The 19,760-nt window shown below is 32.8% G+C and overlaps 1 protein-coding gene across 1 annotated transcript; it reads left to right on the top strand.

Moving 5' to 3' along the window:
* Nucleotides 1-103: 103 nt before the first annotated feature.
* On the top strand, nucleotides 104-18,024 carry LOC102808284 (protein ecdysoneless homolog). The gene is made up of 14 exons (XM_085502036.1): nucleotides 104-315; nucleotides 1,152-1,269; nucleotides 1,812-1,899; nucleotides 2,777-2,955; nucleotides 4,027-4,168; nucleotides 7,330-7,380; nucleotides 8,148-8,276; nucleotides 11,064-11,192; nucleotides 11,890-11,978; nucleotides 12,668-12,771; nucleotides 13,362-13,631; nucleotides 15,796-15,882; nucleotides 16,607-16,719; nucleotides 17,116-18,024. Exons 1-14 carry the CDS (start codon nucleotides 117-119, stop codon nucleotides 17,335-17,337), a joined length of 1,920 nt encoding a protein of 639 aa, XP_085358162.1. The 5' UTR covers nucleotides 104-116; the 3' UTR covers nucleotides 17,338-18,024.
* Nucleotides 18,025-19,760: the final 1,736 nt, after the last annotated feature.

Genomic DNA, 19,760 nt, shown 5'->3' with positions numbered 1-19,760 from the left:
AACCAGTATAATCACTTGATGTTCTACGAAAACTAAATCGTATTTAAAAAAATCTTGTTGATAAAAACGGCATAAGAAGTCAGAGGTTACAACCCCGGAAGTAAAACAATCTAAACATGGCTGGTGTTGAACATGTGGAAGATGTCGTTGAGTATTTTCTGTTTATAAAGTATGATCAGTTGGACAGTGAGGTTAAAAGTCAAAAGGAGGCAGCAGAGGAGAGTTTAGACAAGTATCTAGCGTATTTAAGTTCTCATTTAGTCGACTACATCTGGCAAAGAGACCCATTTAATATTCGGATTGTTCCTGGTGTGGGTGAGTACTTTTTGCTGAATCGACTTGACGTTTCGTGTATGTTATGTATATGATTCGTTCGTCTACTGAAATAGCCATCATTGCTCCCAATACTGATGGTCCTCATTATAAAATGTGATTTATGTTTTTCAGTTTGTTTAGGACATGAAATATTTCAATCACACCTAAAGTAATATCCCATTCTTTTATTTTGTGTATTAGCCTGCAGCCTTTGCCAATGTGTGTCTAAATTCAGTTCTAGGCAAGTAGTACTGCTTACACAAAACACCAACTGGAGGAAAGAATATGCAACTTCAGGTGTAACAAAGACAGAAATCACGTACTTGAGAAATTCAATAAAGATTATCAGTGTAGACAGCCTTGTGGGTGCTTTCTGGTGACATAAGCAGCGTGTGTGTTCTGAATTAGTTGACAACTTAGCAATATCACCATGATTTTAATATCTTAATCAAACATGCAAATTCAGTCTTTACATCTGGGTGCTCCAAGTCACCGACCAATCAGAAGATGTAGGTCAGGTGACATCTAGCTTGGCCTATCATCAATATTTTTTAGCTGTAATTAGTTTTTGCTGAAAAGACTTTTGGGTGTTTTGTATGGAATTTCTTTTCACCGATTTTTGACAAGTTGAAAGTAAAATATAGAAAAACAGGTATTTTCGCTGAATTTTATTTTCACTGAATCATTCCTTCAGCAAAAATGAATTTCAAGCAAAAATAAAGTATTTTAAAGTAGCAACTTGTTTAATTTACAATTACATGTACTTGTTTTTGCTGAGTATATTTTTTCAATGGTGTATACAAAAGAATTTTTTTTTAGATATTTTTTTTTTTCAGGGGGCAACCCAACCCATTTACATGGAATCACCAATTATGGAGATAACATTGAAGATGAATGGTTTATTGTTTATTTACTTTTCCAGCTGACTGAAGTGTTCCCAGAACTGACTGTCAAGTAAGTTAATTTTAACCAAACAAATGTCTTATTATTATTTCATACTTTCACTGGCTGCAGTCAAATGTGGGTGTACCTGCAGCCACCTGCAACCAGGAAATTGGACACTTGTCGATTGATACCAACACTCCATTTCAATCTCATTTTCACTGGCTGCAGTCAAATGTGGGTGTACCAGCCACCTGCAACCAGGAAATTGGACGCTTGTCGATTGATACCAACACTCCATTTCATACTTTCACTGGCAGTCAAATGTGGGTATACCAGCCACCTGCAACCAGGAAATTGGACACTTGTCGATTGATACCAACACTCCATTTCAATCTCATTTCAGTGCAAGTTGGCAAATTAGATACAGAGCTCATAACCATAACGATAACACAGATATTGTCTTCTTATTTTAGATAAACAATAGAAATAAATTATCATAGAAATGGAGGTCCTTTGCATTTTCTTCTGTCAACTCTCCAGAGGAGAACATTATTTTATCTTGGTTATAATTAGAAAACCAGTCAATCTGACATACTTTGGTTGATTCATAGGATTTCTGACAGTGATGGTGAATTCCTTCTGATAGAGGCTGCAGATTATTTACCAAAGTGGTTGGATCCAGACACGAGCATAAACAGGGTAATTCGACATAATACGGGTACATGTAGTTGAAATCTCTTAGTACACCACCTACAGTGAAACTTTAGTCCAACTGTCCATACATTGAATCACATTGTATGATAAAATTTGATGGTCTATCACCTATTTTTATCGATAATACCCACCTATTCCCATTTCATCAAGTTGGAGTAATCAGGCTATTAAAGATTCGGCCAGACTTTTTTTTTTCCTTGTTTCTCAAGTTTTTATAAGACAATTTTTTTGAGGAGGGCGGGAAAAAAAATAAAATTTATTCTTTTTTTCCATTAGATTTGTGTGATTCTCAAAGAATTATAAGAGAGATCATTGATCGGAGGGAAGAAATTAAATACAAATTTATTTCATGTATAACCTTGTTCTTCATCTGCGTGAGACTTTTGGACTTTGATCATGATACTCCCACGAAAATGCAACTTGGATTTGTTATGCGGCAGGCGGTAAAAAAATGAAGATAAAAATAATATATCTTTTTAGCAATTTTTTGCGCTTACAAGTCGGCGGGCGCGAGAAATTACGCTGAAATAAAATTTAAATTTTTATTTCATTTTCGGCTCCTGTTCATTCGACGGGTTCGCGAAACAAGGGATAATAAAAGTCTGGCCTTAGTCAAATAAAATAAATATTGTGTTTCTGGTTACATTGAAAAACAAAAATAGAGAAGGTTGGGAAGTATAAATTTTCTTCTTGTCATTAATTTTTTAAAATTATTTCTGAAATAATTGTCACCAAGGTATTGCATGGTCACATTGTTGTTATACGGGAGCATGCAAAATTGAAATTAACGAGAAAACGTTCTTTAAATTTGAAATTATATTGTTATATTTTCAGTAAAATTACTTCTATTACTTTTTTTTAGGTTTTCATTCAGAATGGGCAGCTTCACATTATCCCACTTCCTGTGTCACCGGCAGATATTGGCGTACTACCGACAGAATCACCAACATTGCAGATATCGCTACAGACGGTATATCACCATCCACATAGAACTGTAGCATCTACACAGATACAACAAGCTGTCAGAAGAAAACTGCAAAAGTAAAGACTTAGGTTCTTTATATCAGTAGCAATTTTATTTGACACAAAAGCAATGATTCTGTTATATAGTCAAACCTGTGTTACTGACCATCTGTGGCTTTGAAGTCCAACAAATAATTATTAATTTCTTTTTGTTTCTAAAGTATTACATAATGTGGGATTTTTTTCCTAGTATGAAATATTATTTTTGGAGCGAAACTGTCTGAAATCATGCAAAAATGGGCGTTTTTTTATTCCATGTTGAAGCATTAATTCATATACTGTAGAAATAAATAATATTCATCAAAACTTCCTAAAAAATTAGGACAATCGTAATTACTCATTTTATAAATATATACGATTTTTTTACCCAAGCAAACCTTTCTACCATGGAAACCAATAGTAAATGGCTAAAAAGAAAATCCTATTTTCATACTTTTTTTTATCTACAACTACATAAAATAAGCCATAACAAAAAATGAAATGAAAATTTTGCGATATGTTTTAATGGTAGACATTATCATCATGAAATGCTGTACACGAAACATCATTTGTGTGATATAATATAATATGTCTGGGATAATAGATTTCAAAAAACTTTGATGAGTTGGGCTGCTATATTTAATTTTCTAGCATTATGAATAATGTTAGGTGTACTGATACAAACTAACTTTGGCAGATGTACCTGTATTTCTTACCGGTACCACATAATAATATGAGGTTATTACAAGGATACCTCAAAGTTAGTACAGCTGGAGTGTCGACGACGCACAGTGGAGATGTGCGGCGTACTGTCTTCATGCATACTTTGAGGTATCCTCGTAATAACCTTATGATTATACATCTTTCCCTAACCAAATATACATCATGAAAATGCTGGAATCCAAAATGTTTAAAACCCTTGTGGCAGCCATGTTTGTTTTTATTAGAGGACGTAATCGTTCTATATTTGGAATTCCTATTTCCTAATATGTTGGGATGAAAATACCCTGTAAAATACTGCAAAACTACGACACGATGTAACTTATGGCATTGCAGTGACAGATGTATAATAATATAAATTAATACTAAATCTATTCATTGTTTTATCAGTTACCCCAAGAAAATACAAGAAAATATTCATCATGCTCACTGCTATGTCCCTGTCAATGTGGCTGTGGTGTTACAACAAAAACCATCATTGGTGGCTCCAGCTGTACAAGCATTTTATTGTAGGGACCCTATAGATTTGAAGGTAAGTCTATTCTCTAGGCATATTCATCAGTAGTAGAATACTAGCATACAGCAAATAGTGCATTGGAACAAAGTGGAGGGACTGTGATTGGAAGCATTATATGACACAACACTGACTTAAGAGGAAACAGCAATTGAATAAACACATAACAAAACATTGAAGTTGTATTATCTGCTGAACTTATTTGAAGTCTTTAAAATACTGTAAAATGACTAATTAGTCCCCATTCGGACGCAGTCCGAAAACGGGGACTTATGTTTTGCCCTGTGTGCGTCCGTCCGTCCGTCCATCCGTGCGTCCGTGATCACCTGTATCTCGAACATGCATGGACCGATTAAGTTCAAACTTCACTCATACATCACACATTATATGGGACATATGCACATGCATTTTTTTCATGATCCGATTAACGATAGCCGAATAGCGGCCATTTTAAGGCCGAAAATGCATCAAAATCGCACATTTTCACCATTCCGGACCCGGATCTCAGTTATGCATGGACGGATTTTGTTCAAATTTGGTACATACATTAAACATAATAGGACCTTGATGCACATCATTTTTTTTTTTGGATCGGGTTCGAAATGGCCGACTGGCGGCCATTTTGTTTTAAAGAATTCAGTTCTGGATCCGTATCTGAGACATGCTTGGATTGATCGAGTTCAAACTTCACACACACAAGGTACATCATGTCACAAATATGTATGTGCATTTGTTTCATTAGCTCATTAACGATAGCCAAATGGCGGCCGCTTTAAGACCGAAAATGCATTGAAATCGCACATTTTCACCATTCCGGACCCGGATCTCAGTTATGCATGGACGGATTTCATTCAAATTTGGTACATACATTAAACATAATAGGACCTTGATGCACGTCATTTTTTTTTTCGGATCAAGTTCGAAATAGCCGACTGGCGGCCATTTTGTTTTAAAGAATTCAGTTCTGGATCCGTATCCGAGACATGTCTGGATTGATCAAGTTCAAACTTCACACACACAAGGTACATCATGTCACAAATATGTATGTGCATTTGTTTCATGATCTCATTAACGATAGCCAAATGGGGGCAGCTTTAAGGCCGAAAATGCATTGAAATCGCACATTTTCACCATTCTGGACCTGTATCTCAGTTATGCATGGATGGATTTTGTTCAAATTTGGTACATACATTAAACATAATAGGACCTTGATGCACATCTTTTTTTTTTTCCGGATCAAGTTCGAAATGGTCGACTGGTGGCCATTTTGTTAAAGAATTCAGTTCTGGATCCGTATCCAAGACATGTCTGGATTGATCAAGTTCAAACTTCACACACACATGGTACATCATGTCACAAATAGATATGTGCATTTGTTTCATGATCTGCTTAACAATAGCGGAATGATGGCCATTTTAAGGCCGAAAATGCATCAAAATCACGTATTTTCACAATTCCAGAACCGGATCTCAGTCATGCATGGATGGATTTTGTTCAGATTTAGCACAATGTGTTGTACATATGCAGGTGCATTTCGGTCATGATCTGCTTTGAATGTATATGTCACTCAAATATGAACGGAACGGGGACGTGTCATTGACAATGACTTGTTTTCACTGGGTTTATATTTCGATGATTTGCCATTTCAGGCATATTCAGTGGGTTTTGAATTCACGGTTTTATCATTTAGAAAATGTTCTATGCTAAATTGTACATATTCACTGGGTTTTAATTTAGCGCATTTTCCAGTCAGGGAAATAAGCAAAATTAAAACCCAGTGAAAAATTAATCCTCTTACAGTATATACCCGGTAGTAAAATGAACAATGAAGTGGAATCAGGCGTTCATGAGTTACGTGACTGATTTATTTGGAATACCTGAAATCCCAACATGCAACACATTTTTGAATCTTGCAAGTATGAAATGTTCCATGTTCGCTTGGACGCAGTGGCAACGAATGATAGGAAATCTCATATATTTAGGAAACAAATGACAGAACAACAAATCACTAATAAGAGATGTCAGTTTTCTGTGCAAATTTGATGGACTTGGTGATGACCTATTAGATGCTGAAAACTCAACCACAACCAAATCTACATAAATGCTCTGCAATGTTCCGCTGTTTGCTAACATTTTTGACCCAGATTTCTTACGAATAATATAAATGTTGCATTTATTATATACTACTTCATAATACAACTTTAAAGTAAAATTAAAAATACAAACTAAAATGTACATTACAACATTTACATTTAGAAATACAATAAAAATCTCTATACACTGATTTCTGTAGATGTTCCAGTTTTATTTAATAAATTTGGCTTGTCAGTAATATAATCATTTTCTTTTATAAAACCAATACTTACAATAATGCATGACAGTAAAGTTCTTTGTGTAGAACTGCTAACAGGAAATATTCCCTATTGTCTGTGTTGTGTACATGTCTAATATGTCTAATACTTTTTGTTACATGAAATAAAAAATATTTAAAAAAAAAAATTTATGTACGATTGAAATTGAAATTCAGGCCTACACTCAGATTACCCACTAATATTTAGAAACTCAGAATGGCAGTAAAACTATCTAAGCATTCACAACAACTTTGAATTTGACGTCACTCATGTGTATGATTATAATTTCGAATTGATCTTAGCGTTGTCCAATCAGGACTCATCACTGCGTATAAAGTATACTACAAGAAAGTGACCCAATATTGAATTACAATCTCTTGTTTGAATTTTCTTTTATAAATATTTACAAAATATAGTGAAACACATCCATTCAAAATGAATGTATGTCTCAATATTTAATTTGGCAAATGATATTAACCTTTAACTTATCTGTGATTTAGATGTGTTATTCAGTTTCAGGGCCTTGGGTGGTTCACATCACATAATAATGCAGTGGATAAAATATGACAGATACTGTATTTGTTCTGTTAAAAGTGCTTATTATTTGAGCTATTTTCTTTATTTATATAATTTTATGTTTTTTAATCACTTCAAGAATTATATTGGATGAGAAATTGAACAGAAGCCATTGTTTTATATGATTGCACCTTTGATGGAGACAAATATATCTGCCTACACGATCTCCATTGAAGATGTATGTCTCTAATAGAGTACATTATTTCCTTCCGACAGAGATGAAATAGTTAAAAATTACTATTTTTGTTGTAGGCTTGTCGGAGAATGAAGTACTTTCCTCCAGATGAGCGGATCATGACTACAGTAAGTCATTTTTATTAAAAAATCCCATCTTTTACTTACAATAGTTTGGAGATATTATATGTAGGTACCTTTGGTAGACATCTCTCAGATTTATCAGTTTATACAAATTACCAATCAAACATCTACAGTGGTGTGATTTATTTGATTTTGACTTGCTCTCTCAAACACAGCTTTATTTATGGATCTATTAGTATGTTTTGGTATCTGGTAAGGCTAAAATTTTCAAATGCAAGTACCGATACTTCTCAAAAAGTGTAAGCTAAATGCAAATATTTGCAATTGTAACAATCACAACATGTCTTTAGGCATATTTGCATGTAGGTTATCCTAACTTCCTGGGCTTCCTAGGTTAATATTTACCGGGTAATAGTGTTAAACAGCACACAAATCCACAGTGAATGTTAGTCATTATTGCAAGTCACAACAAAGGCTGTCACTTTATTGTTTTCTGTCATTTTTTTCTGGTTAGCTATTTGAAAGTTTGAATAAAAGAAATTGGAGTATTAACCCAACTAGTTTTGGAATATGTTATATGTATTTCTATCCTATTTTGAATCCAAAATATCCGCTGGATTAAGACTTGGGGATATGGCTTTAACGGGAAAAATGGGGGGAAAATCATTGTTCCCATGAAATCATGTTCAGGTATCGCTTCTATTTATTTGCAATTTTAAATTCATTTGATGGAAACTTGTACTCAGCAAAATAAAGTTACAAGCATGCAGCCTTTAGTGCTATTATGTAAAATGTTCACATTCAATTTGCAGGTGAAGATGACTAGGTGTTTATATGGTCAGTTATTACAACAACGTTTCCAACCGGATAAATCGAGTGGGTGGAACCTTCCATCTGAGTCAAATCCCATTCACAGATCACATGATATGGGCATGAAACTGGTAAGATCATAACATGAAAATTATCATCTGACCAATTGTAATGTACTGTGATTACAATGTAATGTATTGTGATTATAATGTAATGTATTGTGGTTGTAATGTATTGTGATTAAAATGTAATGTATTGTGGCTGTAATGTATTGTGATTACAATGTAATGTATTGCAATTACAATGTAATGTATTGTGATTACAATGTAATGTGTTGTGATTACAATGTATTGTATTGTGATTACAATGTAATGTATTGTGGTTGTAAAGTATTGTGATTACAATGTAATGTATTGTGATCACAATGTAATGTATTTTGGTTGTAATGTATTGTGATTACAATGTAATGTATTGTGGTTGTAAAGTATTGTGATTACAATGTAATGTATTGTGATCACAATGTAATGTTTTGTGGTTGTAATGTATTGTGATTACAATGTAATGTATTGTGGCTGTAATGTATTGTGATTACAATGTAATGTATTGTGATTACAATGTAATGTATTGGGATTGTAATGTATTGTTATTACAATGTAATGTGTTGTGGTTACAATGTATTGTATTGTATTGTGATTATAATGTAATGTATTGTGGTTGTAATGTATTGTGATTACAATGTATTGTATTGTGATAACAATGTAATGTGTTGTCATCACAATGTAATGTATTGTGGTTGTAAATGTATTCTGATTACAATGTAATGTGTTGTGATTACAATGTATTGTTATTACAATGCAATGTGTTATGATTACAATGTAATGTATTGTGATTACAATGTAATGTATTGTGATTACCATGTAATGTATTGTGGTTGTAATGTATTGTGATCACAATGTAATGTATTGTGATCACAATGTAATGTTTTGTGGTTGTAATGTATTGTGATTACAATGTAATGTATTGTGATCACAATGTAATGTATTGTGATTACAAGGTAATGTTTTTATGATTACAAGATAATGTTTTGTATTATGATTACAATGTAATGTTTTGTGTTGTGATTACGTTATGTGTTGTGTTGTCATTACGTTATGTATTGTGTTGTGATTACAATGTATTGTATTGTGGTTGTAATGTATTGTGATTACAATGTAATGTGTTGTAATTACAATGTAATATATTGTGATTACAATGTAATGTGTTGTGATTACGATGTAATGTATTGTGGCTGTAATGTATTGTGATTACAATGTAATGTATTGCGATTACAAGGTAATGTATTGGGATTGTAATGTATTGTGATTACAATGTAATGTATTGTGGTTGTAAAGTATTGTGATTACAATGTAATGTATTGTGGTTGTAATGTATTGTGATTACAATGTAATGTATTGTGATTACAATGTATTGCATTGTGATAACAATGTAATGTGTTGTAATCACAATGTAATGTATTGTGGTTGTAAATGTATTCTGATTACAATGTATTGTATTGTTATTACAATGCAATGTGTTGTGATTACAATGTAATGTATTGTGATTACAATGTAATGTATTGTGATTACAATGTAATGTATTGTGGTTGTAATGTATTGTGATCACAATGTAATGTATTGTGGTTGTAAAGTATTGTGATTACAATGTAATGTATTGTGGTTGTAATGTATTGTGATTACAATGTAATGTATTGTGGTTGTAATGTATTGTGATTACAATGTATTGCATTGTGATAACAATGTAATGTGTTGTAATCACAATGTAATGTATTGTGGTTGTAAATGTATTCTGATTACAATGTATTGTATTGTTATTACAATGCAATGTGTTGTGATTACAATGTAATGTATTGTGATTACAATGTAATGTATTGTGATTACAATGTAATGTATTGTGGTTGTAATGTATTGTGATCACAATGTAATGTATTGTGATCACAATGTAATGTATTGTGGTTGTAATGTATTGTGATTACAATGTAATGTATTGTGATTACAATGTATTGTGGTTGTAATGTATTGTGATTACAATGTAATGTGTTGTGATTACAATGTATTGTATTGTGATTACAATGTAATGTGTTGTAATTACAATGTAATATATTGTGATTACAATGTAATGTGTTGTGATTACAATGTAATGTATTGTGATTACAATGTATTGTGATTACAATGTAATGTATTGTGGTTGTAATGTATTGTGATTTCAATGTAATGTATTGTGGTCACAATGTAATATGTTGTGATTACAATGTATTATGATTACAGTGTAATGTATTGTGATTACAATGTAATGTATTGTGATTACAATGTAATGTGTTGTGATTACAATGTAATGTATTGTGATTACAATGTAATGTATTGTGATTACATTTTAATGTATTGTGATCACAATGTAATGTTTTGTGATTACAAGGTAATGTTTTGTGATTACAAGGTAATGTTTTGTATTGTGATTACAATGTAATGTGTTGTGGTTACAATGTAATGTGTTGTGATTACAATGTAATGTTTTGTATTGTGATTACAATGTAATGTATTGTGTTGTGTTGTGTTGCGATTACGTTATGTATTGTGTTGTGATTACAATGTATTGTAATGTATTGTGATTACAATGTAATGTGTTGTGGTTACAATGTAATGTATTGTGATTACAATGTAATGTTTTGTATTGTGATTATAATGTAATGTATTGTGTTGTGTTGTGATTACGTTATGTATTGTGTTGTGATTACAATGTATTGTAATGTATTGTGATTACAATGTAATGTTTTATAATGTATTGTGAGATAATTTTTGTTCTCTGTTATAAAAATTAGCAAAAACAAATTGTATGTAAAAGTAGAGGTATATTTTACATAGGCTCATGGATTTGAGATACTTTGTGCAAGATGTACAGGCAAGTCAGCATCCAGCAGCAATGAACAAGAAGTGAATGAAGTGAGATGGCAACGATATTTACAGTCTTTAAAAGATAAAGATTATTTCAGGGTGAGTGTAATACACATATTTGACACTCTAAGTAATGGTGAGACCCTCAAAATTTATCTCAGTTCTAATAAGGCCAGACCATCAAGTCAGTGTCACTTATGTAAAGAACAATTCTAACTTTAAGATTTATAATGTTGTATCTGCTTTATTAGTAGCCCTTATTTGTATCTATGTATCTATAAATAAAAGTAATACTTTAACAAGTACAATTTTGGTTTATATGTGCTACTATTGGAGGTGTATTTATTATTAATAGAGCAAATACGATATTCCGTGATTGAATTTGATTTCATCCCTTCAAAGTTAAAACCAACTGACTATATAGCCTGCAATGTATGTTTTTAATACCAGGAATATATTGCTGGATGCAGCTAGAACGCTAAATATTACCGGTATATATGACCAAACCGAGACCGGTACCAGAAAGAGGCTGTCTGTCAGTTTCAGTTCGTCAACTTTATTACTGTTCACTTGCTTTCTTCTTTTGGGAGTTTTCATGAACTCAAGAGTGTAGTTTTTTGTATTGTTCTAAACCTTAGTCTGTTGACGAGTTACATACTACGAGACGTTTCGTTATCCATAAGTCTACAAATTGAATCTGCTCAGTGACGCCTGATAAAATACAGCTCAGTCGTCAAGCCACAGAATATGATATCCATTTTTATTAATAATTGAAATAAAATCTCACCTTTTGTAGGGGGAGTTGAAAGGATCCAGGCTGTACAATGAGCTGATCAAATCTGCTAAAGAGTACTACACAGAAATCATGGTTCATTCTGACAATATGTGAGTAATATATCTCATCCTCACATCTGAAACCATATCATATACCCACTTCTAAATAGAGGTGTGTCACACTTACAGATAGTCCGAAACAGGAACTTTTTTTAGTCATTAGTGCTTCCAATATCATCTCTTGGATTTCTTTGATTCAAAGTTAGTACAACGTCATGGCAGACATGTGCACATTGATTTGTTTTTCATTTTGTTGACCTTTGAATTAAAATCAAAAATAAAATAACCACTTCTCAGGCATGCCTTGGTCAATTTCATTAAAACTTGGTATTGACATCACCCATGGTGGGTTACTGATGCATGTCATTTCATTTGATTCAAAATAACCAACTAGTGACCATATTGTTTTGTTTTTAAGTGTCTTTGTCTATGACATCATTATCAAATTCCAACATGGTGAAGTTGACAGTTACCTGTTCAGGATACAATTCAAAATGGTCGCTTGGCAACCATATTGATTCTATTTGTCCTTGCCAGTTCTCTAATACTTTTTAACAATGAAATTCAACAAATTGGCAGAAATTGTTTTGTTTTTTCTGATTTTTTGATTTTTTAAAATTTGTTTTTTCAGTAGAATTCTTATGAAATTATTTCTTTTTGTCTTTGTGTTCTCAACTCAAATACAGACAGGAACTATGACTTGTGTAATGTTACTTTTACTACTATATGTTTACACTTAGAGAGAGGACAGAGCCCGGACATCAAGTGTTGGAAATACTGCATTCAAATAAAGTGAGTTTTCATGATTTGAAAGTAGCTGAGAAGAATTTACAACCAGAAGATGGTAAGTATAATTCAACAATAGAATAAGTACATTATTCCTATAAGGGCGCCCTCTAGTGAGGAAATGATATAGATTTGTGAAAGTAATGTCTTTCAATTGGATGACTTTGATTGGTTGTGTAGTTGTTCATTTTTAGAACACTGTAAAAATGCATTGATTTTTACTGGGATTTAATTTCTCTGTTTTGATACTTTAAGCATATTCACCGATTAGCAGACAAAACAATGAGTTCTATTGTAGTTTTACATGTTCACAGATATTTAGCAGATTTCACTTGTCAACAAAATTTAAACACAGTGAAAAAATTTCTCTATTTTTTATTGACAAATGACTACAAATCAAAATAATATTGGCTATATGAACAGCCTTTCATTTACATTACAGAAGCATTTTGTCACTAGAGAGTGCCACTTCAATCATCAAAACGTTCAAGAAAGTCAGTCGTCAATGTTCAGATTCTGTATGAAGTCACATTGTGTTTCATACCAACTTGTATTAAACCTATATTTTAATTTATCACTATTTTAATTTGTAAAAATGAATTTATTTCATACATGTCATCATTTCCGTTTTGTCCTAATTGTCTTCAGATGACAGCTGGCTATTCCTCACACCTGATCAGCTGGAACAAATGTTGCATGAAGCTGTCGGCAAATCAACGGCAACCTCACTGCCTGATGAGAAAGACCTGTTGTCAGCAATGAGTTATGACCTTGGCTCAGTCGCTGACAACATGAAGGCATTTGTCAACAAAGTATCAAGCCATGAAGGAGCAGAGTTTCCAAAGATGTCAGAAAATGCTCAAATAAACTTTGATTCAAGTGGGTTCCTTGAGGCTTTGGAAAACATGTTAGGAGGTGGTATGTTATGCTTTGACTATTTAACTTTGATTAAGGATTTGTTGTTAATCTTAATGAAGCAAACGTATAACTTATATCGGTATTACTGGGTGATAACTACATACATGTGCCCATAGCAACAACTATTGCCAAGGCAAGTAAGTATTCTACCATTGAAGTTAAATGATATCAAAATGAATTATCACGTTATTAGCTCATATTACTGATTGTCCATCGTCGTCAACTTTACAATTTCAACTTCTTCTTCGAAACCGCAAGTCCAAATTCTTTCAAATTTGATATGCAAGTACCTTGGATGGTTCTTTCTCAGATTTGTTCATTTCATGTCAAAATCTCAAATTCTCTAATTTTGATAAATATTTTTGTTATTTTTGGTAAAAAGTGATATTTTCGACTTCTTGTTAAAAACGGCAAGTCGGATTGCTTCGATATTACATATATAGGTACTACATGTGAACCTCTTTCAGATTTGTTCATTTCGCAATGATATCTTTAATTCTCTAATTTTGGTGAATATTTTTGGTTTTTTTGGTAAAAAGTGATATTTTCGACTTCTTGTTAAAAACCACAAGTCCAATTGCTTTGATATTACATATCTAGGTACTACATGTGGACCTCTCTCAGATTTGTTCTATTTGTGATGATATCTTCAATTCAGTAATTTTGGTGAATATTTTTGTCATTTTTGATAAAAAGTGATTTTCGACTTCTTATTAAAAACCGCAGTTTTGATTGTTTTGCTATTATATATATATATATATAGCTACTACCGGATTCTGCCGTAAATTCGCCCATCCGAAAAATCGCCCTGGGGTTCAAATTTCCAAAAAATTATCATCAAATATTTTTAGGGGGCTTATATTTTCATTGAAAAATCCACCTACGCCGACTTTCAACACTGGCAGTTGGACCACCCCAAAATGAAAGAAACTAAAATTGAATGCTGGATTAATAAGTAGACTGCGCATCTTTCTCCAATAAAATCACATTAACGAACATCGTGCGCCAAATACAATTATTTTGTTTCATTATTTAGTAGTAACGAAAGTATATTCTAAAAGAAGTTTCAAATAACAATGAACACAACTGCATTGCTTCGTAGTGAATGATCGTGGTAGTGCAATCCGGTCATGCTGCGTTTTACAATTGTTGATTATTACCTAGTAATGATTATAATAACGTGCAAAAAATAAATTCGTTGAATTGTTATGGAATGCAAATAAATTTCAACTTATTTCATCGTAAGTGAATGATTCCGATCACATTTTCAGCGCTCGATGCTGTAAAAATAAATATCCGCCATGTTTTACCTGACCTGACAGGTCAAATCGATAATTAACCAATGAAAACGATGGATGATGCCAACGTGTTCAAATTACCATAACACATTTAAATATGTTAATGTTATTGAACCCAGCGTGGAAGAGATTTGCCGATGTTGTTGTACGATCTTTTGGCTTGGATTTTGATGGGAAAGCGACATGATTTGTTTTAAAAAAAAAAGTTGTTTTCAAAAGATAAACTGAGCATTTGAAGAATAATTTAACATTATTTACAGCGATAACAACTCATTGTCGAAACGAAGCTAACCCATTCACGCTAGTTGCAATACACATCAAAACTCTTGATGTGACTACGGCGAAACTTTTAGGCATCAGAAAAGATTAAAATAGCACTTTAAAAAAACTGGTCCTAATTTATTTTTTTAAAAACCCAAACTGTTTAACGGCCCTGGGCAAATTTACAGCAGAATCGGGTACATGTGGACATCTCTCACATTTTTTCATTTCATGATGATATCTTTAATTCTCTAATTTTAGTGAATATTTTTGTAATTTTTGGTAAAAAGTGATATTTTGACTTCTTGTTGAAAACAGCAAGTCCGATTGCCTTGATACTATACATATTGTTAATTTTCTAATGATATCTTCAGTTCTTTAATTGCAATGTGCATTGCTAACAGCGGAGCTATCTCAGCCGACAGGCTGCTTGTTATTATTAATTCTATACGACTTATATATTGGGTCTTTGATATTTGCTTCATCTTTTCTAAAAACTACGTTATGATAATTCATAGACCCTCTTTTAGAGGGTCTATGGATAATTACATTATTTATCAGTGCTGTGTGTATAAAGAATAAAAAAATAATCTCATTGCTTCAAGGATTCAGAGAACCAAAGAGTGATGACAGTGGTGATGATTCAAGTGGTTTCCTAGACGATGATGAGGAAGAGGAGTATGATCTTGATGGTGAGCTAATATTTTCATGTTCAAAATCAAATCAAGTATAAGTTTTTCACACATACCGGTAGTATAATAATATGAAATATCTTAGAAAAAATATATTGGTGACTTTCCTTGATGGTTGACGTAATGTTTACATTGTCCACCATGTTGACGTCTTGCGCAGAATAGAGGGTGCATGACTCTTTAAGGAACAGCGCCCCCAAGTTTACATTCATATTTGTTAGTATAGGTCATAGCTTAAGATATTTTATTACCACTGTTTGGAAAATTTAGAATGTAATAATTGAATAAAAGTCAACCACAAATAAAGACAATTTAGAAGTCAATTAAATTAATGCAAAAAGCGGAAGTAATTTTACATCAATTAGCTGTTGTGTGATTTCTGTTCTGAGGTATTTCTGTTCATTAAACTCAACAGATTAAGTCCTAACTGCCTTGCGAAGTGACTAAATCTGGTTCATGATAGTCATCATCTTGTTTGCAAAGTGACTAAGCCAGTTAGAAAAACATTGTAGTATTAGCCACCATGGCTAAAACTATCATTAACAGAAGCTTTTTAGTTTATGTATTGCTGCTTCATTTATGTATTTTGACATGGAACACAAATAATGGCCAAACTTGCCAAGAAAAATCTGTTTTTTTATTCACAGATGTAAAACAAAAATCTCCTCACAAATCTGACTTTCTTATACGGGCAAGGCTTAGATAGTTGTTCTTTATTTTTAAGATGATGATGAATTAGAAGGAGAAGCAGCAGAGATGAAAGAAATGATGGAGCAAATGGATCGAGAATTATCACAAACTATGATGGGGAAAAGTTTTGAAAAGCAGACAGAAAAGGTAAGAGTGTATGGTAGTAGTGTAAAGAGGTCTTTACGTTCTGACTGACAGGTGTCAAAATCAAAATAATGCGAAAAGTGATGTCAAACCAAATTTTATCTCTGTTGGTTCTCTGTCAATCTCCCTCGTTATGTTGTAGTATAATTTTACATTGCAATCCCTGGGACTATTAGTAACCCCTTTAAACAAACCCCTCATTAATATATGCACTTCAATGATTATATTGTGGTAGAGAATTGTATTGAAATACAAACCATATTTTTTAATAGCTTTTTCTTGTACTCACAACTGGTGATGTCATCATATGCTGTGGTGATGTCATCATATGCTGTGGTGATGTCATCATATGCTGTGGTGATGTCATCATATGCTGTCTTCACTTAAATTTGTTTATAGAAACCAACATCATCGAAAACAACATCACAAAATGAGCAAGAAGATGCAAAATATGGTGGTTCAGAGGAACCAGAAGACATTCCAGCAGTTGATGTAGACGTTAATTTACTGAAGAATTTATTAGAATCCTATAGTTCACAGCAAGGATTAGCTGGACCTACATCCAATCTATTGCATTCTATGGGAATGAAATTGCCACATGATATGGATGATTTGGATTAGCATAACTTAAATGAATCTGATAATTAATTCTTTCAATATTCCCAGCTTATATTACCAGCTTGCACCTTTTCATTCCTCTAAGCTACAGTGGAAATTGATTCAGTTTGACAGTTCAACATTTGTTTTGTTTACTACAAAGTACAGCTATAATAATAATGGATCAATAACAATCTGTCCTCAAATTGGTGGTGCATGTTTACCAATACCCAGTGACGACTCATGTGACTTCTTACATTTAAAGTAAACAACATCATGTCTAAGCACTACTTTATTTTGGTGTCACTATCCAATTGTCGAACTGCACTGATTTTTGCTATATTTCATTTCTGTGTATTGTCATTTCTTTGCATTCTAAGTTGGCCTAAAGACTAAGTGTGTGTACATACACTCCTTTCGTTTTGGAATTCAATATATGTACCTAACAGACTGTTTTACTAGTGTGAAGACAACCTTGCAACATTTGAAAATATGCAACAACAAAAAATGTCCAAAAATATGCCACGAACCTGGGTCTCATCCTTAAATGATTATAATACTCTATGTGTACCATTTTATCAAATGTATTACAATTCAAGCTGGACGTGTGTATGCATCAGATGGGATGACCTCACTTAAAGCAGTGATTTTTTTTTTTCCATTTGTCACATTAAATGTAAATATCTATATAAATTTATTCCCCAAAACACATTATTGAACAATGTGTGCTTGTACTGTGTCTGATCTATTTATATCTGTTGTTGAGCAGTTGCTTTTGATTTGAAGATATTGTTGTAGAGCAAGGCATCTTGAGAATTGTGTATGTTCTCATTTTGATTTTGAATTAAGGAGTATTAAAGCGGGGGAGTCGTCATCTGCGCATGCGTATGATGGTCATGGCGTGTCATTGTTTACAAACAAGCATCTAGCCATGAGTTTTCAACATGTGTTGTCATCATCGATTAAATAAAAAAACGTAAAGATTTTGCAATTTGTAAAATTCAGAAGACTTGTCTTGCACAAAATTAAAGCACACTAAAGACCCGATGCTAACCTGAATTTGGATGACATAGAGACTCACCTGCTGCATATACGAGGCAGTGGGTATTCCTGAATATATGAACCTATGTGTTTTTGTAGATAAACTAGATCTTCTCAGTGATTTCTACATTTTGTTATTTTATATTGTGTATCTACTTCAGATTTTTCTATTGGGGCATACAGAACTATAAGCTCAATACTTCCACTTGATGATCAACAATTTATTAAATGCACCATGAAAAAACTTAATCCCAGAATGGGTGTGGCATGATGTCACATGTCCATGAAATAATGTTTTCACCAATTGACTCACACATACATAGGCCATGGAAAAAACCATGCAATGAATGTCGTGAAGAAATTGCAGAAAATGAATAAAAACATATACTGTAAAATCTGTATTAGAATTTGCATCTCTAATCGAAGTCACACACATTCTTTTTGAATAATTGAGAATCAAAAACTCATCATCTCTTATGTGTTGTTGCTCGAATAGAAGCAGCATCCTTTCTGTTGCATTGTACTATTTTAATAGAAGCCACGGTTTCTAATACAGATTTTACTCATTGTTTGTTCCCTATTATTAATTCACATAAAAGATATCAACATCAACCACAATCAATTGTCTGTCTCGTGCATATCATCTTTGTGTGATGACACAACGGAATAATTACTACAAGTGCATACCTGTTAATGTAATTAACTATAAGATACAGGTTTCTGTCATGCCTTGTATGGATCCATCTTTTTAACATTATTGGGTTGACGTAGCAACAACATGAACAAACAATATATAGTATACAACATAAGAGAAAACTAAGAAAAAAGTTTTAATAAATCTTGACAAACCATATTACACTAAGTCTTGATTCACAAAAAACAGACACTATTAAGGTAGAGTAGAACATTGATAAACATACTGTCGCTTCTGAGCTTGATGGTCCTTTCCAAAAGGGGGCTTATTTATAGTAATGCTTGTAAAACTATTATAACCCCTAGTTGTTGTAACTTGTTCCTTTCGAATGACAAAACCAAGAACCCCATGCAAACAGTCTAATTTAAAATCTGATGGTATTCTTTGCTTAAAAAAGTCGTATTCCATCATAATGAACTCTTGTAGTGATATGTCTGTGATGCTTTCCTCAGATTTGTTTTTCAATGCTTTGCGACGCATGTAGGTTGCCAGTGGTGAATTTTTGGCATCGGCGCTATCTGGTTTTTCTGGAATCTCTTTCATTCGATGATTTCCCTTACGCCCCTTTTTGCCTTTTGTCTCATTAGGCTCAGGTGGCCTTGCAAATCGCACATGTCTTGCAGCCCTTGAATTTTTCAGTTTTTCCTTTCTCTTTGTTATCATATGCTCTACGCTGTATGCTGTATTCAACTGCTTTTTCATTATCTTTGTG

Source organism: Saccoglossus kowalevskii, chromosome 8, assembly GCF_978046115.1.
Source record: "Saccoglossus kowalevskii chromosome 8, keSacKowa6.1, whole genome shotgun sequence".
Taxonomy (NCBI): Eukaryota; Metazoa; Hemichordata; class Enteropneusta; family Harrimaniidae; genus Saccoglossus; species Saccoglossus kowalevskii.
This window is presented reverse-complemented; position numbering and strand designations above follow the sequence as displayed.

Bases quoted from the DNA above. Each gene is read 5' to 3' on its own strand.
- LOC102808284 (XM_085502036.1), top strand. From the start codon at position 117: ATGGCTGGTGTTGAACATGTGGAAGATGTCGTTGAGTATTTTCTGTTT. The intron at 316-1,151 runs GTGAGTACTTTT...TTTTTTTTTCAG, and splicing joins TCGGATTGTTCCTGGTGTGG to GGGGCAACCCAACCCATTTA. The intron at 2,956-4,026 runs GTAAAGACTTAG...TTGTTTTATCAG, and splicing joins GTCAGAAGAAAACTGCAAAA to TTACCCCAAGAAAATACAAG.